Below are 26,853 nucleotides of genomic sequence, written 5' to 3'. Positions count from 1 at the left end.
TGTTTCTAAATTCATTTTTAAGATATTAAATGAAAACGAAATTTGTTTGATTATTTTGCTAACGTTGGAGTTATTCTTTAAGCTGCTACCAAAGTCGAGTACCAATCCAGCACTGAATTGTCAAAATTTAATTGGTAAATCAGAGCTTAATGGAACGCGGTTCTTGTCAACTGTGCAATTTAATTGGTCTTGCAGTATTGAACTGTCAAGAGGTATTCAAATTAGATATTAAAATTAAATGGAGTTAAGTTTTCTGAATGTGAACAAAACGATACTATATCGATTTTTCTCGTGTGGCATAGTCTGTAAATTAATTAAAATCTTTCCCAATTTCTTGAATCGTTTATCAGGTCGAGTCCTAATCAATTTGAATTATTACACGAACAATGGCCACGTTGTCGTAATAAGCAACATTAATTTGAACAAAGCACTTACTCACTGACCATTGCTAATGGCATTTGCCAATTGAAATTAAGAAAGATTGCCAGTAACGAGAAGCGGTTAAAGTTGAACTCCGTTAAAGTAGTTATAGTTCGCTGGAGTGTACAGAGTCAAACATTCCCGTAGTCCACTCTTTGCTGTTTGCCGGACGTGCGCGCGTTACAACAATTTATTTCACCTTTCAACACAGTGCAATCAGAGAAAGTTCCCTGGGAACAGTTTTTAGAACGAACTTTTAGAAAGTACTTAGAAGATGTTTCTGAAACTTCGCCTTTTGCGGACAACGTTCGGATCACTCCTCGCAGTGCATTTTTACTTCCCTTCAGTTTATCTATTCGAGACGATGACATTTACATAATTAGTAATATCATATAATTGGACTCATCTTTCTGTTAATTTCGCTTTTTTATTAGCTTTGTTATTCCTTAATGCGTCTCTTAAGTATAAAAATTGTCATGGAATTATTAGTACGACGTCACATCAATTATGTTTGTGTGCTTTATATTATTGTTCCAGACAACAAATAAAACGCGCAGTCGACGGACTGATTCGTTTCAGCTCTCGGATCTGTGAAAGAAGTCGTTGAAAGATTGGTCGTGTTCTTACGCGAGAGGAATGTTTGAAATATGCTTTTAAGTAATCAAAACGCGAGGGAAGCGCACGGATAAAACATTATTATGACTTGTCGGATGGACGTCCCGGCGAAATTTATCTATGTTTGTATTTGTCCCATAATGTAGCCCGATAAATCAAAATGGAGCCCGGGCGAAGGAAATGTGTTTGCTTCGTGAAAACGCCCAATAAATTTAAAATATAGAGTCGTTCCCACGTACACGGTCCACACCGGCGAGATGAACGAGCTGCGGATCGTGATTTATTCGAAGATTTATGATACGCTTAAACGTCTTCACCAAATGAAAGGAATATTAACTCTGGACGATCTCTTATACGCTGTCTAATGATACGCGTCAAATTTTGCACGAGGCTCACAATTTTCTTTCACGTAGCATAACGTTTCACGCGATAATTAATTATCTCGTCAGAGGATGATTAGTCAATTATCAGGTATTCCTCGCTGATGCAAATCAGCGTGAAATAAAAACGACACAGTTGGTACAATGATTATCCCAAGAAATCAATCTGACACAAACGTTGCTTCAGCTCAGTTTCAAATCGGGAAACGCCCTTTTTTTACAATTTCGTGTAACGCTCCGCAGCGGCCAATAAATCGTTTTTACACTGGCTGTGGAAATATTTTTCCTACCTGTTAAAAACAATCGCACGCGCAGTTCGCCGATAACATTTGCATAATTCTACGTTCACTTCTCCCCGCTTAATTTCACCGCAGTTACCTTCGAAGGTTCTTGCCCACGGGATCTAAAACACAGATTGCAGCCGCGTACATTGTCGGTCTGAAATTCCATAGCCTTATTTACCTCGTCTAGCGTGAACAACATTTATCGTCTGTCTACACAGTGATTATTTATATACAATTATGTATTTTCATCGAGCATGTTAAACAAATTATTAACAATTATTAATTATGATTGATGCATCTTGTAATCCGTAATAACATTACTCCCATTACGGCGTGATATCAAAACAGTTTTCCCGTAGGACGTGATGGAAGCCTCAAATACTATCAACCGTGAGAGAACCTTGGCCCTGAAAGTCTTGGAAATCCGATTCGGCGAGCATAGGATTACCGCGTGAACTTGAGATTTCCCTCACGTAGGTACAATAGTGACTGCGAGCCAGCACGCGTGTCCCGGGGAAAAGACAAAATTTGTTATTGTTAGCCGAAGGAATCTCGAACGGATTTCCCGAGATTCCGATCGACGCTCATTTTTACCGTCGAGAACCTGAAACTGATATCCGAAGCAAAACGGACGTTGAATCGGAAATACAAGTATCGATCATCATTTTTACACACCGTCTCTGTTTGTACATTAAAAGAATCTTCTCGGCTTTCGAGTTGTAAATGGAACATTCAGGAAGTACAAGAAAATGGTTTAGCTGTTATCGCGATTAAGCGTAATGGACAGCATTACAGACAATCTTCGTTCTGAGAGCGGGCCTTTCAACCGTGTTTGAAAGAAGTTAAATAGTTTCACTTAATGTAGCCCAGTTTCTTAGTTTCAATTACAGAGTAGATAAATATCCAACGAGGAAGTATTTACTTATGGTGAACCCGTCTATTTTTTTAACAGAGTACATCCTGTAAGGGAAAGCTCTACTCTGATACTGTTTCCCAAGAGATGTACAAATATCGATTGACGTTCAGCAGATTAATCTGATTTGATGAACGAGTCTCAACTGTTGCTACTACGCTGTTTCACGTCTTAATACAAAGCAGAATGTGGCGTGTATGATTCATGGACGGTTCACTATCAATCACGGTGGAACCGGTGGCTGGTGAGGTCAGTGCGGTGGTCAGTGGCCGCTGAAAGCGAAAGAGCGAGCGCGTTCCGCGCGGTATGGGGGCTGAGCGAACGGTGGATATACCTAGGAACGGCGTGAACGAGCGGGAATCGTTTGCCGGTTCCTTGGCCGGTCGGTAGCGAAACGCGTTTAACCAAAGCGGCTGTCTCGGTATCGCGAGTTTCCAAGCCGTCGAAAGTACTCCGATACCAGGTACCGGGTTCGTGGGGAAACCTCGTGGACCGAAAGTGGTGGACGCACGGCTGGCGTACGACCGCGGCCAATGCCAGTCACCAGTGAAACGTGAAACGCGAAACTGGGCGAAAGTTTCGCCTGCTGGCCAGGACGAACCGAGGAAGGGAGGCCGCGATTTGCCGCGAATTTCGATACTTTATTAGACCTCGTCCGGACCATCCGAGGTGGTCACTCGGATGACAAGTGCCGCGCGGTCTTGTCGCTTGCTCTGTGTCTACATATTACTTCCTCGTCCGCGTTCGCCGTGTACGGAGAACTGGTGCGGCTGAGATCTGACGAAGGTTCGTAGCTCAGCTGACTTATAAAGTGTTTCATACAGTTGGATATTGTTGCTGACGACGTGTTACGAGTGGTAGGTACTATGGGTTACTGAATTTTCTAATTAAATAGGAAATAGAATTTAACATACTGCGTCTAAATTGCCATCGGCTTCTAAAATCAATTAACGTTTCTCGCGGTAACAAGGATACGTAGACAAGTGATTTAATCTTTCCTCTCTATACACATAATGTTCAATTTTTAATTAGAAATTCCACCTTCATAAATTGCTTCGAGACGCAGAGAGTAGGACTCTGCAGCCTTGCCCAAGCATCCACTACATTACACTTTCCCGGTGGTCTGTTCAATTTTTCTCTCAACACTACACTTGTTCACCTGAAGGCGGTCCGGTTCTGGCCGATAACGCTCAAGGTGCCCAGCTCGCACCATTAAGACGGATACCGTTCACTCGCGCAACACGAGACACGTAATTGAGCGAAAGTTTAGCCACGCGGTTGCGGGATGTGCTGAGCGGAAGCGTCGCGCCGTTTACGAGCTTCTTATTAAACGCTCCCTTCGCCGTGTCGCGGTTTCAACCCGGATCCCATCGCCAGCGTTGTCACGGGTCAATTTGCATAACCGGGACAAGGTTCACGGCACGAAACTTCTTAGTCGATCGAGATTAATCGTATCCGCCGGTCAAAACTGATCTCTTTTGTCGTTTGACGTTGATTCCCTCATCGAAGCTCGAACTCTTGAAGAAGCAAAGGACTTTGTCACATCGACTAAGGATCAGGTGATTTTACCAAGATAGGAAGCATCCCCCATTTTTTATTAAAATTCATCATTTGTTCTTTTGGCACGAAGAGTGCTAATAACAATACTAAAGTCTCATAATCACACGTTGTAAATATGCATCGATAGTAATTAAATGACGAAGCAATGTGATGTATAAATATTAGAGGAAAATCATGCGGTCTAGGATCGTGTGTACAATTATTGAGGCTGGGTCCACTGGATGCTCGTAATCGGATCGTCTCTCCCTGCGAGAAAGCGGTGCCCCGGTGTCCTTGCACTTGGGACGGCTGGAAATTTATGCGGCTTTCATTTGTCCGCCGCTTTTAAGTAGGTTCACTGTTTCACTTGTGCCCGAGCAAGTTAAACTCGCGGCTTCTGCTGCCGCTCCTCTCTTCCTAGATGCACGTTTCAACAAGGTCAGGCCCCGTGATCCACGGCCGGCACGCGTGCCCATTCATCACCGTGGTACATGCTCGATTATTTACCAGCACGTTGTTCCTCGAGAATGAATGCATATGCTGATTCTACCGTTAGAGATTGAAAGTGCACTTACGTAGGGTAACAAAAAGAAATTTTGTTAAATACGTCTGAGAGTTTGTAGACGTTTTACAATTGCGTGCTGTTCAAAGTTAAAATAGACAGGATTTCTTATTCATTTATACAAGAGTTTATCCTTTTAATATAAAAGGAAGTCGTTAGGTACACGATAATGATTCACAAATTGCCACTTTTCTACAAATGATACACGGCGCAATCGGAAGACCGTGACCTGATATTACCCTAATAAGTTTAATTGTTACGATCGTAAGTTAAATAAAATGCATGTTATAATCTGCTGTTAGTGTCTATTTAAATTGATAGTGGATGATAATGGAATGAGAGCGACGATAAAAAAAGAAATCAGTTTTCTTTTGCTACGCGTTCTCGACCCATCCTGGGGGTGTCCTCTGGAGTATGTCGAGTTGATTGACAGGCTCGATTCGCGTAATGCCAATTTGTTCGAGTTACGGTCACTAACATCGTCGAAAGTGAAATCGCAGCGCGCAAAAACACTGGCACAAATACGCGGGATAATTTGTCATCGAGTTCTCTTAACGTTCCTTTCCAGTCATTGTCGGTGCAGCCTCGATAACTTAATTGACAAGGGAGTTAATCCGACACTATCATTCAAATCGTTCAAGTGTTTCATTGCCACAATTAAATTGCGGAAATTATAAATATTGCATGTAATGTATAATACATAGAATATCGAAGGCTGTATACATATATTTTAATGTTTTAATAAAATTAATGTCTATTTAAATTCATAAAAGTTTCACTTTCTATAAAAACTTAATTATTCAAGTTTTTCAAACAGGAAACAATTATAAAAAAAGCTTTCATTTTCATTTGAGTTCGAAGTTCACGTGAACTTATTACGTGAATTCGTCATAATTCTCGATTTCATCCTCGCTCGACGATTTTTCCCCGGTGGCTCGCGTTTCACAACGCGCGACTGTCCAATTTACACAATTTCACCGCGGGAACAATTACAAGAACCCGGCGCATGAATGTATTACGAGTGCTTTCTCTTTAACTTGAACTTAATTACACGGCGAAGCTTCCCTCTCGACGGTGCTACGCCTCTGCCTTAGGACCTAGCCGTAAAACCGGACAATATTACGTGCTTCCTTCCTAGAAATCCTCCTCTAGCTTACACATAGCCACAAACGTTCATCAGTAAAATTTAGTTCAGACCCAACCATTTTCCTTCAATCTCTGAATAATTATTGTTATTAAATTTTTCAAACTGAAGGACATGATTGGACGTTCGACGTGCGTACGTGTAATTTACTATTACATTGAACGATCTCGAGTTAAATGCTCCCGTTCCACGTTCTTGTTCCACGACTCTAAGCGCACCTTAACGATCGCCAGTCTAATTGCACCGCGGAACGCCTGATTCCCCGGTCGTGAACAAAAGGCGCCAGGATTCAGGTGCAACTCGCCTTCTAAGCGAGCCACCATGACCGTGTGCGTCGAGTGCACTCCGTGCCGCGTGCTGCGTCCTCAGTGCGATCGGCGAAGATGCACCGTCACGGTTGCCTGTCGGCGCGCCTCGGTGAATAACGATTAATCGTGAATAATTTGCAGACATGCGCGAGGATAAGCCGTGAAGAATCGAGAGCTGAAGAAGAACAGGATCAAATATGACGCGATCGAGGAAAACGCTTTACTTCCACCTGCTGACTTTCTTGGTACTCGTCTCTCGTCTTCATTCTGTGGCAGGTATGTACGTTCATTGATCTTGTGACTGAAAGTTAGCGACTTTAAATGTTCTTCGGATGAAGGGATGCACGTGGTTTTTTTTTATAGATTATTAAATATTTTATTTCATTTTGCGAAGCAATAATTTTGAATAGTACTTCGTATTAGATAAAAAATCTAAACAGTTCACTGGTGAATGGGAATTATTTCGTGGAGAATAATTGTTATCACACACGGTGGGATCTCTATTCTAAACTCCGCTTTGTAGCGGTGTTGATAGTCAAACAAAAACGAGTAATAGTTTTTTGAGTACTCGTACAACTTCTCGCGGATCTGTAACTATTTCCAGCCGGTCGAGTTATTAAAGCGGAAGGAACAGCTCGGAACGTACGACTCTTTCATGTTCCTGTTCTCGAATCAGAATAAAAAATAAAGAGGAGAGGACAGGCGGGACAAGTAGTCCATCGAGATCGCGATGTGTAATGAGAGAAAGAAGTAGCGAATGCCTACGAAGCCCTGGGGCGATGTATATTTTTTAACCCGCGGTTATCAAGTGCGAACGCACACACCCGGATAAATCTATTCCTGACCTACTATCGCGCTTTGGGAAACGTTACTCCGCGGAGATGGACCGTTGATTCTCATCGTTACCATTTCAGATCGTGAGATCGAGGCCTTGTAGCTACCGCGTTCACGCTGCAATTTGTTGCTCGTTAATGAACCTCCTGCCTCGAGTACAAACGAATTAATTAAATCCTGGTTAACTAGTATAGTAGTGTCCACTAAATTTAGGGAACGTAATCGAAACCTACAGGGAAGCTACGTAAAAATGAAAGCGAGTGAAAATATTTCTAATTAATAATATGTCAGTAAATACACTGTGAGAAATGATAGTTTCATGATAAGGAGACCGTAGAATATTTTATTATAACAGCGACGATGTCAGTGTTATATTTTTTTTTAGGGTTCTGACATTGAATTCATCGCGATGAGTTTCATTATTATTTCCTCTTCTGTTCGTCGGAAGTAATGTCTTTGACAGCTTCCCAAAAGTAAAGGTTTCCTATTTTTTTCCGCTCCTTCGTGCTCCCACTTTTAATTATTTTCACGGTATATTCATATTTGCATCCGCATCAAGGTCGTACATACTCGCGCGTACAACGCCGGGGAAGATTCAAGGCTCCGAAAATGCACGCGAAAATCCAGATCGCCGTACGTACCGATTAATTGAAACAAATAATTGGAAGAGCAGATTAAATTTTCCGCAATATCACACAACCGAATATGAGAACGTCTCGTCCGTCAGACGTTCGCCACCGGAAAATCTGCGCCGGGATTTATTATTTAAAAAGAATTTAGGTGAATCGAGGCTGCAGAGCCCGAATGCAAATTGCATTACCGAAGAGTCGATATCATCAACCGCGCGTTCTCTCCTCTCGAGAATCCCGAGACGCTCCGTATTCTCATTCTGTCGCGCGGAAATCTATCTTGTTCCGTGAGAAGCTGCGAAATAATATATCGAGGTCGCGAGACGCGCCGCGGCGGATCTTCGATCGCGGGGCGTAACGAGTGTTTAGTTCCGCCTTTGGCCTCGGAATTCCGAGGTGTCCTTTTTCGTCCCCGGAATTAACGAGGACATTCTTGAAGGGAGGAAGACAAGAAGGGTTGGTATGCGGCTGACAATGCGCTGTCGTATAAACCGGCTCAGCTACTTGAATGCACGTACGCTGCTGGCGCAATTTCGGGAGCAGCCCCCAGGAAATCAGAGGCGCATTGTTTAATGGAAGTTTTATTGTTAGCTGCGACTGTCGCCCGCGACAACGAGGCCGATTGAAAAAAGCCACAAAAAGGATTGGCTTCTATTTTATAAAAAAAAAAAACAAAAAAAAAATGACAAGATAAATTTTTGTAATTTATTTCTTGTTTTGCGTCGGAAAATGAACTTTTCTTCTAAGGACGATCGGATTTTATTTACGTTAAAGCGGCGCTTAAATTCGCCCCTTTGTCGAGGTAACCACTCTGAGATTCGTCGACGACACGGTTATGTGCGATCGGCTTTATTAAAGTCCGACTGAAAAGTATTACGAGCGTGGGCGGCGCGGCGGGACTCTTCAGTTTATCTTCATGCATTTTCTTCAACGACTGTTTATACAGCACGTGAAGCAATTAGGCAAAACACATTTCTCGTTAAAGCTACGGCAGGACGGAGCTTTGTGGTTGACAAAAACGTACCGCATTCAATCTCTTTGACAGAAGTGCAGTTGACATTTATTCGCGACTCACAACGATAATTGCTACAATGCCAGTCGAGTTATTTTAAATACGATACCCAATATACGTAGACAACTGTTGGTAATCAAATAACTTCTTGTGAAAAATCGCCACTATTTCCGGCGGTCGTAGATCGAATCTTTCAGAAACAACCCTCGATGAGAGCAGAAATCGAATCGACCGGCGGCGTTTTAGCAGTGATATTATATCGGTCCACTTTAGCCCCGCGCCGGTGTGCAGCAGCGAGTAGGGCGTCGATAATCGGGACAGAGCCAGGGCTATGGTCCTTAAGCCGAAGAGCTTAGCCCCGGACAGTGCCGTCTTAAAAACGTAACGACTGCGAGGAGTAGCGCGCGACTCGGACCTATGGCCGGTGATGTATGGACGTGTCCGGCGATACCGTGTGCCCGCGACGTCGAAGCGATGCGATGGAAGCAGAGAAACGTGCAAAAAGCCGACCGACCTTGTCCCACTTCCGTCGAAGCTTTGGGGGAACGAGCTTACTTGTGTAAATGCTACACACAACACATGCAACAGAAGCGGCGGTGGTCGGCGGCGGTGGCGCGCAGCCGAGCCCCCGTTTCGTTATGTAATCGTTCCGTTATGTGTACCGGCCGTTTCAGAAACTGTCTGCCGCCCGCCGTGCAGCTGAAATGTTTCGGCGTCGGCTTGGCACGGGCAAGGAGAACAATCTGCTCGCGGTTATGAGCAACTTAATTGGCGCCCGAGAGCCAGTTTTGGATTCTAATTTCGATACGACAGCTTCCATCCTCCCATCGCCGAGGGTTCAATTCTTTGTTTCATTTTATATAACACATCGGACGCCCGCGGATCGTAGCGTCGGACGGCACGTTTTCGAGCCGAAAGATTCTAATCAAAGTTTCCGCGGGGCCTTGAGCGACGAGAAAATTGTTTCTGCGACGAAAGTTCCGTTCTATGAGGAATTGACATTTCAAAGGCCCACCGGGGTCGCGACTTAAAGTTCATTCTCACTGCTGAATTGGATCGATGCTTGACTCACTGGTAATACACTGGTTCGCAGACCGCTAGCTCGTTTTAACATTTAAATATCGGTTAATGAAATTCCGCCAGTTTAAAAACCTATCGTTTCGTACTATCTTCAGGAAAATGTTAGCTTATATTGACCTTTGACACAACCGACAGTTTTCTGCTGATATTAATTCACTATATTTGTATTTCTTACATTTTTCGCTGGTACTGAAGTTTTGTAGCAGCTTGAATAATAATTACAATTTTAACAACGTGACAACATACTTTCTTATTCTTTATAGAAAAATTTAAAACCGGCCATTTAACCGAGTAGGTTTAACGTTAATCCGAAGTACTTTTAATTAGCGTTTGGAAATACCTGTAAGAATGAAGCGAAGACGTATAGATACGTCGTGTACCGCGTGCATCCATTGTCGCAACCTGGCTACAACAGTGAACGTTCGCCGCCGACGTTTCTTCTGACCGCCTCTGAAAAGTAATTCTCCTCGAATTGACTCGCGGCGAATAAAAACAGACAGCGCGCTATGTACTAAAACTGAGAGAGAGAGAGAGAGAGAATGAGAAGGGGAGGAGAGGGGAGAACGTGCCGAACGAGCAGGTCGAATAAGAAAGGGTTGGGACAAGCGCAAAAAGAACGGGCTCGCAAGAACAAGGCCGCGGGGTGGAAAAGGGGGCGGCGGTGGGACGAGGCGGGGGGGTTCGGTGAAGATTTGCGAGGGGGATTTCTTTAAAACGGCCGCGGTTCTTCCTCTGTCCGTTGAAGATCCTCGAGAGCGCGCTTCCAAGTGATTTGACGGTTCCTACGAGCGGAATTTCCGCCGGATTATGCGCCGTCCGGAACTTTATCCGGATGATCGATGAAAAGAATTGAGTGCCGATTGCCACCGCTAACAAACGTAAATTCGGTTTCCCCCGGATTCAGCCTGTGTCAATAGAACCGTTCCCTGGGAATAAATTCTTCAATCAGTCGGCTGGACTACTTTATGTTTCATTTTAAAATCCAGTTATTAGATGTTCGACTGTTACGTGGATTCGACCGGTCGTATTTAGGAATTATAAAACGGACGTCGTAACTTAAGGATGTATTGGCTATACACTCAATCCCAAAAGTTTATGTACCTTAAAAAAACGCATTTCTTATAATTAAAAAGAAATCAGACGTNAATTTTTTTTTCGCGGAATTTCGACAAATACTTCGAATATAAGTTGTAGGTGATACTATTACCTATGAAAAATGTGGAATCACTATAATTTTACCCTTTTAATAGTAATAGGAATCTATAATAACAATAACAAATTCAACATGGTAGCATTGTTTAAGTATATAGCCTATACATCCTTAAACAGTTAAAATTGATTTGCGAAAGACTTGGAATATCGCTTAATAAGAATATTTGGAATTTACTATGGTACCGTCAATTCCCATTGAATTGTGATTATAATACTGCGAGCTATTGAACGTGCTACGTCGATCTCCCGAGCTGATAACTATTTAGCATGATCCTCTGCGAATTCCAGCTGCATAACATCTGAGAATTCTCGTGCCCGTAGCAATTCCGCCGACTGTCAACTCCAACAAACTTACCACACGCCAGAGAACACTAACCGGCACCGAAATCCCAGAAATGGGTTTCATAACGTCGGGTCGATTATTCTCATTAATCGTTAGAGAAGAATCGCGTGGCTGTACGAACTGTTCCTGAAAAAACTCCGTTATGGCATCGATCGGCGGAGCGAGGCGCGAAAGGCGGTGATCGAAATCACTTGAATTTTTAATCGCGTCGCTTGTCCGCTGGTAATAGCCGGAATAACAACGCGATTTGCCGGCGCGTGTGTCGTTATGATGTACATACAGATCGATCCGTAACTGGGAAAAGCTCGAGCGCCGAATCGGCCCCTCGATGCGTGTCCGGCCGCGAGTATCGGTTTCGCATCGGGCGTGCAATCGAGAGTGAAAGTACTCAGTAGGATACGTATATTCTGGAAACACCTGTGAACGTACAGAAACACCGGTAACGAGACTACCGAACCACTTCGAGGGACTGGATAATGATTATAATTCAAACTGACTCATATATTCGTGGCGGAAATGATGGAGCTGATACCGTATCGTTTTTTTCTTTTTGTTTTTTTTAGATAGAAATGATAGCAATAGTAGCGTTCCATTACCGTTTTGTCCGGGATTGATTTCTATAATATTTACAAACGCGTATCTTAATCTGATAGAAATTGGCTTCTGTGAAAATACTTACTGGTGCGTTAGTCACTTTCAAGCATGTTTTATGCATTTCATGCTAAAGACGTTCCACTGAAAGTCTCGTAAACTCGGAACTTTTAAACCCATGCAATTCTCAAGAGTGTATAGTAGAAAAACAAGCCTGGACAAGTTCGTACGCTCTTGGGAAGAATTGTTCGCAGATGTGATAAGCTGTAGCTATGACAACCGATTATAAACGATGTGAAACACTTCAAATTGAATTTCTTATAGTACGAGCGATTATTATATACAATTATGAAGGCAATAATTTTTATTTTAATGATTTCGATAATTTTCTTCTGCCGCGAGCTGAACAACCTTCGACTCAGAATTTCCCAGTTTCTTCTGGGCTCAGATCATACGAGGAAAGTACAGGATAGCCATAAGTTTTCCCGAAAACTAAACATATGTAAGTTCCGTGTCAAGGACGACGGCGTCGTAAAAGTTTGCGCCTCCTCGTTCAGTTTTCCTACAAACGTGTTCACGCTACATATGTTTCGCCTTCACGAACTATAAGCAAAACGCGGAGGAATTATTCACTCTCTCTTACCAAAACATCCGGATGTCTTGCATTCATAGTATCAATTATTTATTTATTAAATTATGCAGCAATAAATTATCAAGGCACGTTTTCCTTTTCTTGATGAAAACCAATATCTCTTCGTGTTTAACGTTAAACTGGCAATTTCTGTACATTTATAATTTTTACCTCAGCTTTCACAATAATTACGAGTTTAATAATATGACAAGTTTTCATTTTTATTTTCTATACAAGATTTTATTGCATTTATTGGTTTAGTGGTAGTAGAGATTCATTTTTACAGATGTTCTTTGTTATCGTTCGATCGGAATGATTTTGTCTCGCAACTCGAACAAATCGTGACCGTTCCACGGTTCTCACAGCCGGCTATCACGGAAATGGATCTGAAAAACGGTGAAAATCACCGGACAACGCGGTGGCCAGATCGCGGCTACTGAATAAATTTCGATAAGATCTACCGCAGGATGGCGAGACGGCGGTAACTTCCTCCGCGGTTCGGCCGCCCGGTATCGTCCCTCGGATCTTTTCCCTTTCGCAGTCGGAAACAATGTTTTACGCCGGCCGTCCACTCCGGGGCGAGTTAATTAGTCGAGTTACCGCGCCGGCGAACTGGATTCAACTCGGGATCCACTTGAGATACGAAGCTCCCGCGGACGCCTCGCACGTACCGTCCCGTTCCGTCCCGTCCCGGCGGGCGGCCGTCGTGGCGGATGAAAGCGCGGTACGGCCGGCCGGTTTTCACGCGGTGAAACATATCTGCGGCCGCCGTATACCGCGCGCGTACAACCGTCTGCCATCCGTCCGCCTCGTTAGCTGGTTCATTTCGGCTGCCTTGCCGCGTTACGGTTTTCGGTGCTTCGAGTGTAAGAGTCTTTTCACGCGTCCCGCTCTTCCCATGCTAATTTATTATGATTTTTATGAGCACCGAGTTATGTACGATAGGTTTCAACGTTCCAGATGTTACAATTTTAATAAGAATTTGTTTAATTTGCTCGATTTATAAGAAATAAGATAAATGTTCCAATTCCTGTTCACGCCTCAATTTCTACTCACTAGCGATTATAGAAGTATTATAGAAAAATAAAACAGTGATTAGAAATTGTGACGCAGCTTCTTGCAGAAAATATTTGCCCTTCTCTACAGACTTTTTACTAATTTTACGTTACCGCACAGTTTCACACGTACCTCACTTCACGAGCAATTTATATTCATTCATTACAGATGAGACAATAGGTTACATAAACGTCAGTCGATAATTGTAATTAACGCTGAAATCTGGAACATCCGAACAAAGGAATGTGTAATAACTGTAATGCATTTAGTCGTGTAGATATTTCTTAGGTAAAAACGAAATGATCTCACTAACGAGCGAATACTGTAAAATACTGGATAGTTTTTGTTCTCTCAGAAGAAATTTCAATGGCAATTTCCAATTTTCCGAAGGATGGACATCGTCGTCCGTGTAAAATGCGTTTCCAAAGCGAACCAGAATTCACGTTACCGGTCTTGGAATTGTCCCCTTCGGTTCGGACGCCGTTGAAAAAATATTCCGTTAGTGAACCGCGACACGATTTTCTTTTCTTTCCACGTGACGTAAAAATGATAGCAGGACTTGTTCCGCGGCCATTTCAGTCCGATACTTGTCGACATTTTCAACGGAACGCGTTGGGATTTTTGAAGAAACCCGTGCCACTTAATTCAACCGCGGAGCGCTTAATGGCGCGTGCCGGAGCCGAGTTTCGTAACGCCGATAATGATAGCAGAGCTGTTCCACTGAGAAATGGAAGTCAAGCTTTGTTAGATATAACAGAAAATGGTAATAAAATATATAAAAATGTGTACCTGTTGTAATAAAATAATATAAGAAATATTATAATATCTACGCGCTTGTCGGTTTGATGTTCATGCCTAATTAACATTGTAAACGTATTTACATCCGACGCAATTATTAGCGAGAGCTAATTACTTTCTCATCGCGTTACGTCTACGTGTTTCTAATTCTTAATGGACTTGTTATTATGTAATTAGATATTACGCGAAGATAACTGAATGCTCTGACTCCCGCGCCAAGCGAAATTAGCTTGTAAATGAACTTGGAAAAAAAAATAGTTGAAAGCTTGCGTTCGAATTACGTCACGTTTCGCACATATCGCTTATCGATTTGAATCTTTAAAAACGAAAAATATCGTGGCAAGGTGTAACACGTCAAACCTGTCCGCCACGGTCTATCAGCTTTAATCGGGATAGTGTTCGATAGCCAAATTAACTATAATGCCGCAGAAACTCCGTCAGTCCTTTCACTAACAAGCACGCCCTACGTCTCGCCGAGTTCTCGTGCGAAACGCGTTCGCAGCCAGTTTTACGGCTGCTAATAATTAATGTTTTCGATGTGAAAATCTAGTCCGCCGAGGAATAGATTGCAATGGATGAACGGAGCGGAGGAAAAGAAGTAAAACAGCCGGAATCGGTTACGGGAAATGGGAAAGTTCGATGGAGAATCGCTGCTAGAAAGTATCTGATTATTTCTCGAGCTCCATTTCCACTTGAAACATTTATTACAGACAATAGAACATATCTCCTACAAATAAAATTGTTTTTCAAACAACGTATTTGCACATTTTTATATATTTTCACAGGATGTCAGTTCTACCCAGTAGGAGAGTACTTGAAATTCGTCAGGGTGCCAGAGAATCTTGCGAAGGGCACGGAAATCTTGTCGCTGGAGGCTCACCCACGAAGTCACGTGTCGATTATGCCAGTGGACAAAGTATGTATCTCGAACTTCCTCGCGCGAGTAAAAAGATAATCTCGGTTTCTATGTCGAGACAGATGATTGCGCTTTAATATCTTGTCTACCGTTTAACGGTACGGATGAGACAATAATTATATTCAGCGCTCGGCGTTTACCGTTGAACGAACACATGACGACGCGGCGATTAACCTGTAACTCATCGTAACTGTTACAGGACGAGGATGCCCGTTTCTTCGCTTACAAAGAGTCGAACGAGACGCACGTCTCCCTGGTGCTGGCCCAGTCGCTGGAGGACCTCGTCGACACGGAGATACCTAGAAATCTGCTGAAGTTCCGGGTGGTTTGCGATTACTCCGACGACGGCGATTCCCTGGTAAATTGTAGAAAGTGTTCGATCGCTTCCAACATCAAGTAAAACACCTTTCCTGTCGTTTTACGCTTCCCTGAGCTCCACCCTCCCCCCCCTGGCTCCGAACCGGCTTTCCTTCGCAGACATAATTAAACGGTTAATGAATTTGCCGCATTAACGTTAAAACCGCGTGAGAGCCCGTATAAGACGTTCATTTGTGCCGATGGAAATTACTGAAAATTTCGAGCAATCGAGCTAACGACCCCGAAGGCTCCTAAATGTATTCCGCTTTTTCCCCACGGACGACCGGCAGCTTTTTATAATGGGCGTACGCGGTCTGCGCACGCAGGAATAATTAGAGCGTGCAGTCAGGTACCGGTCTCGATACGACGAACGGGCTCTCGCTACCGGTTTTATAGTTCTGTCACGTGCTGATAAACGTTTATGCAACTATTTTCGTTGGAATGCAGCGGATCAAAGAAACCGTTACGATACTGATTACAATTTTTATTCATTGACACTTCTATAAATCTTACAATTAAAACGATCTACATTCAAATGCAACAATTTCAGACATTCTCGCACGATACCCTTACTCGGTGATAAACGAAGTTGTCAGGTGTATAATATGTCACCGTACGAATTTTTAATCACGATTATAAATATATATTTCATCGGTGGATTTCGTTTTCCCTCGAAATTAATCCGCTAGCTCTGCGGATGCGAGCTTTCAGTCCCGCTTTCGCGCAAGTATGCAATAAAACTGGAAAAACGTACTCGTACCGCGCTCATTTTTTTTTTTTTTTTTTTAATTGTACCTCCAGGAACAATCGAATGGTTTTCGTGCAGTAACGCATTCTCGACGAATTTTTAAATAATACCGTTAAGCGCATCCGATCTACGCGTCTGTGATATTAAATATCCGAGAGAAAGCTAGAATAGTCGAAAAAGACAACGCGGGGCGGGGGAACGGGGAGCGCGCGGGGCGGAAGGGAGTGAGAGGGGAATATTAAAATCGATCCGCCACTGTGCGGAACTGTACAAACGCGATATCCTCGGATGGATACCATAAAGCCGCGAAACGGCTCTCCTCCCTATCCCTAACTACCTCGCTGTTACTCATCTTTCATTTCTTTTTCCCTCCACCTTTGCGCGAGAGCGTATCGATGCATCATCTTCGTATATTCCGTCCGCGGCGCGGAGTTCTTCGGGAGTTCCCATTTCCCTTCTTTTATCTTTCCCCAGTTCAGGGAACCGGGCGGATGGAACAGAGAAAATAGGAACCGAGCGGCGAGATATAAACGCGCACGGTGCGCCGTAATTCAAAAAATTTCAAGTGGAGTCGATGATAAATTTTTAATGAAAACCTTCGGAGGAAATATATCTCCCTTTTGTTTGCTCTTCTTTACTCTTCTTATTTCTGTCTGTTGTACATATACGTTATTATTAATTATTTTCGTAAATGTTGTACATAAGTATGGACGTGTAGAAAGTTTCCTGGGATTCTCTGTGAAATATATGGACAATTAGTTTCGAACTATGCTTATTACATATCATTATGCGACTCATAACTATAAATGACGGAACAAATCTCGGATTTCCTGTTGCCTTGACATAACGTATCTCAGGAGACATTGCGTGAGACTATAAATTCACGAGATCTGTTATATCGTGAAAGATGCTGAAAATTGTACAGTTCTTTCCGGAAGCAGTTTTATGCAATAACTGATATATTTATTTTTAAGAATGATTCATGATTTCTTTTCAAAATTGCAACTTACTATATCAATAAAATGATGATCGAAAAGATTAGGGTACATCGATGCTGCTCGGAGTTATGTGATTTCAGAGCTAAAGACGATTGATATGACAACGTTTATGGTTTTAGGTGACGTCGCACCTGTCAGTGACGGTCTACGTGGAGGACATAAACGATCATGCCCCACAATTTGTCGACGCGCCTTATCACGTAACCGTGGACGAGCTTACTCCAGTCGGTGAGATATATCTAACGCGAGTACGAACTAGCCTTAAGAGTCGACCCGCGGTTAAACGTTAAATCCTTCACTTCCGGGAGGGAAGCTGTGCCAACAGTATCTCGCCCGGAAATTCAATTTTGGAGGAAGATGAGCTCTAGCTAAAAAAAAAACTGCCGCTACGCTGATGCATACTGATATTTTTATACCTTCCGTTCATGCACACACAAATTATCGACCAGTAAAAATATTATTAAACTTTAACTTCGCTTTTTCAAACTTATAATATTAAAAAGAAAAAGTGATCTCTTTTCGTTCATTTTCTACAATTGCATAAGAAAACAGTCTAAAAAAAAATAATAACGTATTACAGAATTATTCACATTTCAGTCCATTCTATGATATTAAGCCAAAAAAGTGTATCTCGATCAGTGAACCGAGATTCGTTTTTCGTGTCACAGGCGTGACGATATTTCGCGGTATCCACGCGATCGATGGCGACAAGCCGAACACGCCGAACAGCGACGTTCACTACGCGATAGTAAAGGGCAACGAGCACGGCAAATTCTCCTTGGAATCCGGGCATAGAACCGCTCTGATACTCCGTAAACCAGTGGATTACGACAATGGCGACCGCGAGTTCACGCTGGTCATCGCAGCCACGGTGAGTAAACGCATGAGAGAATATCCCGATCCTCCTCGTTCCGACGATGTTCCTCGTAGAAAAGATCCACCGTTGAACTAAGTGAAAGTCTTATCGTCGATTACGAGCTGTCCACTGTCGGGCTCGTTTGCCCGGGTTCTCGTTCCAGGACCGCGGCGTGCCGGCCAGAAGCACCAACACGACCGTGAAGATCACGATAGTAGACAACGACGATCTTGATCCGAAGTTTACGAGGGACGTGTACCGGGCGAAGATTTACGAGTTCTATCCGATGCCGGTAAGCGTTTGATTTAAATGGGTGCTTACAAGCATTGCGTTGGATGGTATTGTAACGCCCCGTGTAGACCGAATCAGCTTTTGCACGAGTGTACGTTGGATTTGATTTAGGAGCTCACCTACAGAACTTTCGGTTATTCACCCATCGCCGATAAACCGTAACACACGTCGGACGTACGGTTGACGTGAATAGAAACGTTTCTACGATTGCGAGATCGGACTGTGCAGTAATTGCTTGGTACATAATATGTAATAACGTGCAACATTGAAAAAGTGTGCCACGCGATAATCAGTTCATCAAGCGGGAACATCGCAATCGCGTAAAGCTGTGTGTAATTTCACGACGGTAAATATCGGGACGGCGCAGCTGCATAAAATCAGTTATAATTAACCAGCAGGGAAGGATTATTGGATTGCGCAACCGCGAGACGGACGCGGGTTCTCCGTTTCCCTCGCGCTTTGCCAGATAGGCAGATAGATGCTCGTATCCGCCGGCAATGACCACGTCGATGCCAGATGATCGCCGATGAGGCAGTATTACGGAACGGACGGACGGACGGACGAACGAACGAACGAACGAACTTTCTACGGGATCATCGAGGCGCATCGCTTCCTTCAGTCACGTAGCTTTTATTACGCGTGTTTCTTCTTCTCGTCTCTCTTCTCGCCGAAGCGAATCCATCCGTTTGATTCGAGGCATCGCGCTTGTTAACCCTTCAACTCGATTTTTCTAACGCCCACAGACTGTCGGAGATGATTCTCTATCCACGATTAGATTCAGCGTGCGGTCGTGACATTTTGCGTAACCGATTTATAATAACGGGTTTAAATGTTGACGGAGCTAAAGGTTAAACGCGGAAATGTAACAGCTGTTCATTTTTAATGCATGTTGTCTTGGCTCTCGAGAAAATGGAACGGAATCATCATCGAAAAACAGTTCGAGTCCAATTTAGCGCAAGGTATCACGCCGTAAAATGTTAACTCGTCCGGAATAACGTCGTTTTCAACCACAAACGACCGTCCGCGTACAAAAGACATCAACGCGAGTCCCTCGCGGGGAGAGCCGTTAAAGCGAAACGGACGCAGCGGACCTCAGAAAATCAGTTTTCTCGAGGACGAATCCGCGCCGGGTAATTCGTTCGCGAAGCCTCGATACAGGTTGCTTCGGCGTCGCGGCGCGCGGGTCTGCTCGGTCGCTGTTACACGCGACGCCCGCGATCTAGGCTGTGCCACATCGCGCGNGGAATATCCAATCTTCATTCCAATTAATTTCACCACACCGATCCAAGCAACTGATTCGGACCGCGACATCAACGTGCCTGTCCGCTACGACATAATATCTGGTAACGAGCGTGGTTTCTTCCATCTGGATCCGAAGAATGGGACTCTGTTCTTGAAACGGCCCATCGACTTGGACGCCGAACGGAACTTACCGTCAAACACGTTCACGCTGCAGATTCACGCTTCCCAAGTGGACAATCCATTAAAAACAGCAGTGGCTCGCGTGGAGGTGGAAGTGCTCGATCTGAACGATAACCTCCCGGAGTTCGAGGTGGCTCTGTACAATATTAGTATAGTGGAAAACCTACCGAACGGGTTCAGCGTGTTGCAAGTGATAGCGACCGATAAGGACCAAGGCGAGAACGGGCAGTTTGATTACGAGCTGAGCGACCCTTTAGGCGCGTTCTCCGTGGATCCGAGGTCTGGATGGCTCACGGTGCGGGACCAGTCGGTTTTGGATCGGGAGAAACGGGATCACCTGCGAATTAGGGTGTCCGCGATCGAGAGGAAGCCCAGCGTCGTCCATCGCAACGGTTCGTGGAGAACCAACGGATCCTCCGTCGACGTCGAAGTGACGCTGCTCGACGCGAACGACAACAATCCGATTTTCGTGCCGGGAAATCTCTACGAGCTGACCGCTAGGAGCGACTATAAAGTGGGCACGGTCCTCGGACAGGTGCATGCAGTCGACGACGACCTCGGTCCCAACGGGATGGTCAGGTACAGGCTGCAGAAGCCAGGGAACTTGACCGCGCGCACGCCCCCATTTATGGTCGATGAGGTTACTGGCATGATCACGGTCGCCCAGAGCCCGATCCTCGAGGGGAGACACGCGATCTTCGTCGAGGCTGCGGATCAACCGGCCAATCCCAGCGAGAGGAGATTTTCCCTAGCCGTCGTCACTGTCGACGTACTCAGATCCGATGGTAGGTTTAACTATTTTGTTCTATTTTAGACATCGATAGTCTCTCCATAGGCACAATTCTAACGCTTTATTCATTATGTAACTGCATTGAAAGACAGAAACGCCTTCGACAGATTCTTCGTAGCTCATTTTTCCTCAATAATCCTTTTGTATATAAAATCAGGCAGTTAATATTTTCTGAATCAACAATCTGAGAGCCGATCCGGATTATCCAGATTCGTCCGCGGCAAACTTATTTCTTTATTCTGGAAACTGTTCTCCCGTTTCTTTCTCGAGTCACGGAAATCCGGGAAGTGTCCAAGGCGACGCGTTCCATAGAAATCTACGCGTCGCATCTCAAGGGTATTTCCTTCGAGCGTCGCGTCGTCGTCGTCGTCGCCGCCCAGATACTTTCCATGCATCCGACTCTGAATTTTATCGCGCGACACGTGCAACAAAGAGAATCCGACGATATCCCCGCGCGGAATACCCTGCGCGATGTTTCTGGGTTAGAAGAAATTTTTATCGCGATTCAAATGATCGGCGTCGATTCTGAACGCGCGTGCCGTCTCCCGCCGCCGGCTGTAAAAGGGAAACAAATCTCAAGTTTTATTTCGTCCTCCTCCTTGTCGTAGGGCCAGAGTCGCTCGAGCCGGACTTCGTCGGAGCCCCTTACGAATTTTGGGTCGGTGCCAACGTTCCAGTCGGCACTAGCGTTGGCCAAATCCGCTTGAACGACGCCGTAAAGACCAACGACCTGATCTACGATCTGCTGCACAGCTACGAGGAGGGTGGTAAGCGTTCAACTCAAGTAAATTAACCAGTGCCTGTGTTGCCATATTCAATTAGGATTTTTAAACCTAATAATTATTGCATTACTTGTACACACAGATAATACTTTTAACCCATTTGCATCACAATTATGAAAAATAAGGCTTTAATTGCCATATCAATTTACCGTACCGACTTGTTTCCGTTACACTGCCTTGGATAACGTTATTACTTAAAACTATAGGGTGTCTCAAAAATATGTACTCATATTTCATGAATACTTCGTTAATTTTATTTACATCGCACTTATCATTATCCTGCAGTCAATCTTTCGATGTAGTACCTCTCAGAAAAACGTCTAATATCCCCCAGAACATCCGAGCGTGACATGAAATTCGCGTTACGATGAGTTAAAAGCTATTTGACCTCTCAGAAGCCTAACGACCGAATAAGCTTTGGTTAAACGGGTAACTTCTAATCTCTGCGCCATGAAGGGAAGTTTGTTGGCTGGAAGCTAATAAGTGACACATGCTGCATACATACGCGATGGGATTTCAGTGCCGTTCGCCGTGGAGGAACGCTCGGGGACGATCACCGTCGTAGACGAGATCGAGACATTCGACCGGTCGACCTACGACTTTGAGGCGGTCGTCACCGACGAACGGGAGCTGATGCTGATTACAAACGTGTCCATCCACGTGGTCGACCCTAACGACGAACGGGGCATCTTCACCAAGTAAGTGAAACTCTCTCGGCACGACGATGCTGACAAGAGCGTTTTAACGAGCATCGAGTGAAACGCGGTTGTCGAGATTGTTTTTGTGTTTCAACCACGTAACGAGGGGGAGACGAGATTCGCCATGCAGATACCAGATAAACGAGGCCGCGTTCACTACGCTCGATTTACTTAGGAGCACATTTTTTAGGAACAATCTGAACGAAGATATCACCCGCATCTTTCAGCGTTTTACGATATATTGCCTCACTTTGTTTACAAAATCTTTGAGCGTATGCAAGAGTACATTTTATACGGCGTTCGATCCGAGGAAAAGTGAAACGTATTCCATAAATCATATGGAATAATGTTTTCGATTCCCATTCACTGCGAACAATACTCTCTCAATGTTCTTGATGAAAAAAGAGAATCAACAAAATCCATAAAGTCACTATTCGATCCCCGACGTCTATTAAAACTAACAAAGAAACGAGACAAACATGATGATCGAAACTTTTTATAGTTAATAGCCGTGAACGACGTGAAATATCAGAGTCCCTTTCATTCCTCCACCCCAGTTTTATTGTCTGTCTCTTTCCACGACTTAAAAATTGCGGTCATAAAACTCGCCCCCTCCGGTTGGAAGCTCAGCCAAGAGAGTGATCATTATCAATCGATGCGAGTCGTCCCATTCCCGCTCGGTCTAGCTTAAAGGTCAAAGGTCAGGATCACCCTCTCTCTGGCAGTGTCCAAAAAGTCGACGTCCTTTGATTGCAGGGGAACGACCACCGCCCCTCTGGTGTTCCACGTGAAGGAGAACGTGGCTGGCGCGTACATCGGGCAAGTGCTTCCGCAAAACAGCTCCGCCTCAGCCACCGTTGGCACCCGGTTCTTCATCGTTAATCAGCAGGATGTGCCTGATATCTCGATCACAGACGACGGGGCCCTTTACGCACCCAATGGTCTCGATCGCGAGACCAGGCAGAATTACAGCATCACGGTGATCGCGGAGAGCCCGCGAGGCGTTGGAGTCTTCCAAGTTAGTATGCTTCTGATAATTCATTGATGAGTTATTATAATTAGTGATGGGCGTTCAAATCCGAACTTCGGAACAAATCGAAGTTTCTCAAGATTGTGGAAATTCGAATCACTTTGAAGCTCGGAATTCTTGACTATCTTGAAAGTTTAGGACATCTACCTCATATTTCACCTGATTTAAATGCTGGGGCTTATTACACTTTTATATAAAAATTGTGATATCATTATTTTTTATATTAGTTCAACAAAGTAATTCTGTGCGTTAGGAGATATCATTGAAGAACTCGAAAACGTGTACAATGGAGGACGGGTTGTATACGCTGACTATGAGCGTATTGATTTTTGTCTATTTGTCGGCAGGTGTCCAGAATGTCGTCCTTAGACCGCAGTGTGTTTGTAGATCCCACTACTGGTACACGCTAGTGGGAGTTAATACAAGTTTCAAGGATACGGGCGATGATGTTCAAAAATTTTTAATTTAAAAATTCGAACGAAGGTCGCCGCGTTTCTACTATCACGGTTCAAGGATCTTTTGTCACGCGTGTATAAATTCGGCTTTCGTTTCGAGGGCTACGAGAGTTTTTGAAATATTTAAAATTACACGTAAATACGCGTACACCTGACTATGTATAAAATTGCAGTGGCTTATTTACGCGACCTCTTTTGCATTAATGCAATTATTAACATTTATACAGATGGGATTACGAGTGACGTTCCAACGCACAAAGTATTACTCGTTCTATTATTCTTATGGACGCGGTGCTTCTGAAACGTAAATTAAAATCACTTTCAGACATAATAACGGTTTTGACAATAGCTTTTGAATGATATAAACAGCAATTCCTGTTCCGTTATTACAGTTTTTAATGCATATTCATCGAGCATTATAAAACTGAGTTATTTAATGTTTTATTTTTATAGCAGCTTTCTCTCTCTCTCTCTCTCTTTCTATTTTTTTAAGCGTCGTGTTTTATTTTAGGTGAGCGTGATTGTACTCGACGAGAACGATCACGCACCGGTATTCACGGTGCCGTTGTACGAGGGTCGGATTCTGGAGAATAGTTCAGCCGGGACGAAAATAAACTTATCGATTCCCATCGCGGCTACCGACAAAGACGAGGGTATCAATCAAAACTTTGTCTTCAGTCTTCACGGCGAGGGTAGCGAGCTTTTCCGAATCCATCCGACAACGGGTTTGGTATACTTCGAGGGAATCGATGATCGCACGCTGGACAGGGAGGCGAAAGCAAACTACAGCTTCACGATCGTTGCTAAGGACAGCGGTAAGTTGCCTCTTGTATTAACAATAAAGCCGGAACTTGGACCGAAGTTTATCTGGAGGGATGCAAATGAAAGTTCTAAACGCGTTTCTGCTGCGGAAGCATGTACCAGGCAACAAAGTTTTAAGTCTTACATTCGAGTGTTACTCGACGCACGCTCCTAGCTTTACCTATTATAATAATCGTTAAGGCTAAACATTTATCCAAGTTACATTAATCAAATAAATTATATCGAGAATTCTCTTTATCGTAAGACGANATTTGATACTTTCGTGATGCCATAAGTTATTTATATAGTACATTTTCATGTACTGCTTGGAGCCTTCTTTGAAACTATTAAATCTTAAATTGCTGTATCATACGATCTCCATGTCTCAAGTGGAGAAAGGCTATCGCTTCTACGCTCTTGCTGGATCTCATTAAAATTTATCGAAACCAAATAATCGGGGGTGGAATACCGAACTTCTCCGAACTAGAACTTTTCCGAGGATTAAACTTCTGTTCCCGTTCCGCGGTTCTGTGCAGGCGGTCTGACTTCAGAAGCGAAGCTGCGGATAACGGTGACCGACGTGAACGACAATCCGCCGAGCTTCGTCCGAATGATCGTTCTACCAGATCAGGGAGTTCACGTATCGAACGAGCCCGATATCGAGACGGCCCAGGACGAGGGGAACGACGTGCTCGATATGACCGAGCCTGCCGGAAGTAGACCGACCAGCAGCCGACGGTCGCCTCTTCTTCTCGTGCCGGAAAACGCTATGATCGGGGCGCCGATAGTGCGGCTGCTCGCGGAGGACAAGGACGAGGGAGCGAACGCGGCGATAACGTACAGCCTAGGGAACGAGACGACTTCCGGCGACGACAAGTCGCGAGGCTTCGACACGACCGGCCGTAGGTACTTCCATCTAGATCCGAGATCCGCCGAGATATCCGTGGCCAGGGGACTTCCGGCTGGCAAGAATATTCATCTGTTCGTACTGGCCAAAGATTCCGGAGGCCTGACGGACAATATCACTGTAAGGATTCACGTGGTCGACGTTAACGACCACGCGCCTACGTTTGACAAGTCCTGGTACACGTTCGACGTACCCGAAGGCGTTTATACTGGCTATGCCCTTGGCACCGTCCGAGCCGTGGACGCAGACTTTGGTGCTAACGCGAATATTAGCTATGAACTGATCACTGCTAGCGAAAATCTGGAGAATCCTAGCAACAAGTCCAGGACTTTTGATGTTACGCCTCACGAAGGCTTAATTACAGTGAGCGGAGTCCTCGACAGGGAAACTGCAGCTGTTCATCGCCTCCTGGCAGTGGCTCGCGATAATGGCACACCGCGGTTGAGCTCCACGGTAGAAGTAGAAGTAAACGTATTAGACGTGAATGACAATGCTCCCACGTTCCACAGCTACGACGAGATCGAGAAGGATAAGAACGGAGATCTCGTTCCAGTCTACCACGCGTCGGTGTTTGAGAACAGTCCCGCAGGTACTCAAGTGATCAAAGTTCACGCGAACGACTCAGATTTCGCTGGCAATGGGAACGGCTTAATTCTGTTCGACCTGACCCATCAAGGACAGCCTGAGAAACAATACTTTTCCATTGACAGCAAAGAGGGTGTAATCACGACTATAGGTAACCTGGATTACGAGAGCCAAAAGAATCATCGGTTGTTGGTCACTGCTAGTGACTTGGGGTCACCGGTCAGCTTGACTTCCACTGCGGTAGTATTAGTCACGGTATTAAACGTCGACGACGACGAGGAGGACGCGGAGAACGAGGTGCACAAAACTCCTTCGTTCAAGCACAAGTATTACGAGGTGGAAGTCGAAGAGAACGTCGCGGTGCCGCTTCTGGTCGCCCAGTTGGAAGTGCCGGACAGTATGAACAGCGAGCATATAAGGTACAGCATTGTAGCGGACGAGACGAACGCGAGGGAACTTTTCTCGATCGACCCTAAGAACGGCTCGCTGTATTTGATGACGGACGTGGATAGAGAGGTGAACGATCGATACGAGGTGAAGGTCAGGGTCGACAGGGTGAAGATTGGTCGCGGGATGCCGGTGATGATTTACCCGGTGGTCGGTGAAAGGCTGAATGGTCTGGCGCCTAACGAGGCCAGGGTCGTCGTCAGGGTGAAGGATGTTAACGACAATGCACCGAGATTCAAGTCAAAGGGCCGGCCCATCCTCGCCGCGATACCAACCACTGCCCATTACGGCTATGAGGTCGTCAAAGTCGAGGTACGTGCGCAACCTACAGACTCGCCGCGTTCTACACGACGCGGCTTTTAATTCATTTCGCCATCTCCTTTCCATCTCTCTTTCTCTCTCACTCTCTTTCTCCTTTT

At 44.6% G+C, this 26,853-nt stretch overlaps 1 protein-coding gene across 6 annotated transcripts in view; it reads left to right on the top strand.

Annotated features, from left to right (window-relative positions):
* Cad89D (cadherin 89D) overlaps positions 1-26,853 on the top strand; it is a 47,175-nt gene that overhangs the window by 13,153 nt on the left and 7,169 nt on the right. For 2 of the 6 annotated variants that reach the window (XM_026813208.1, XM_018023962.2), the window contains exons 1-13: positions 2,642-3,469; positions 6,307-6,441; positions 15,137-15,267; positions 15,467-15,625; positions 17,490-17,598; positions 18,039-18,241; positions 18,390-18,517; positions 19,760-20,724; positions 21,338-21,496; positions 22,032-22,209; positions 22,966-23,227; positions 24,206-24,509; positions 25,032-26,746. In XM_026813208.1, the coding sequence (XP_026669009.1) occupies positions 6,363-6,441; positions 15,137-15,267; positions 15,467-15,625; positions 17,490-17,598; positions 18,039-18,241; positions 18,390-18,517; positions 19,760-20,724; positions 21,338-21,496; positions 22,032-22,209; positions 22,966-23,227; positions 24,206-24,509; positions 25,032-26,746 (4,392 nt within the window). In that variant the 5' untranslated portion in view covers positions 2,642-3,469; positions 6,307-6,362. Of the gene's footprint in view, positions 1-2,149; positions 2,173-2,641; positions 3,470-3,709; positions 4,172-6,306; positions 6,442-15,136; positions 15,268-15,466; positions 15,626-17,489; positions 17,599-18,038; positions 18,242-18,389; positions 18,518-19,759; positions 20,725-21,337; positions 21,497-22,031; positions 22,210-22,965; positions 23,228-24,205; positions 24,510-25,031; positions 26,747-26,853 lie in introns of those variants that run through there. The other 4 variants (XM_026813207.1, XM_026813204.1, XM_026813206.1 and 1 more) reach the window with 4 other exon arrangements.

This window comes from Ceratina calcarata, unplaced genomic scaffold (genome assembly GCF_001652005.2).
Source record: "Ceratina calcarata isolate Rehan_Ccalc_2016 unplaced genomic scaffold, ASM165200v1 scaffold316, whole genome shotgun sequence".
Classification (NCBI taxonomy): Eukaryota; Metazoa; Arthropoda; class Insecta; order Hymenoptera; family Apidae; genus Ceratina; species Ceratina calcarata.
Note: the sequence above shows the minus strand (reverse complement) of the source record. Positions and strands in the feature narration are given on the sequence as shown.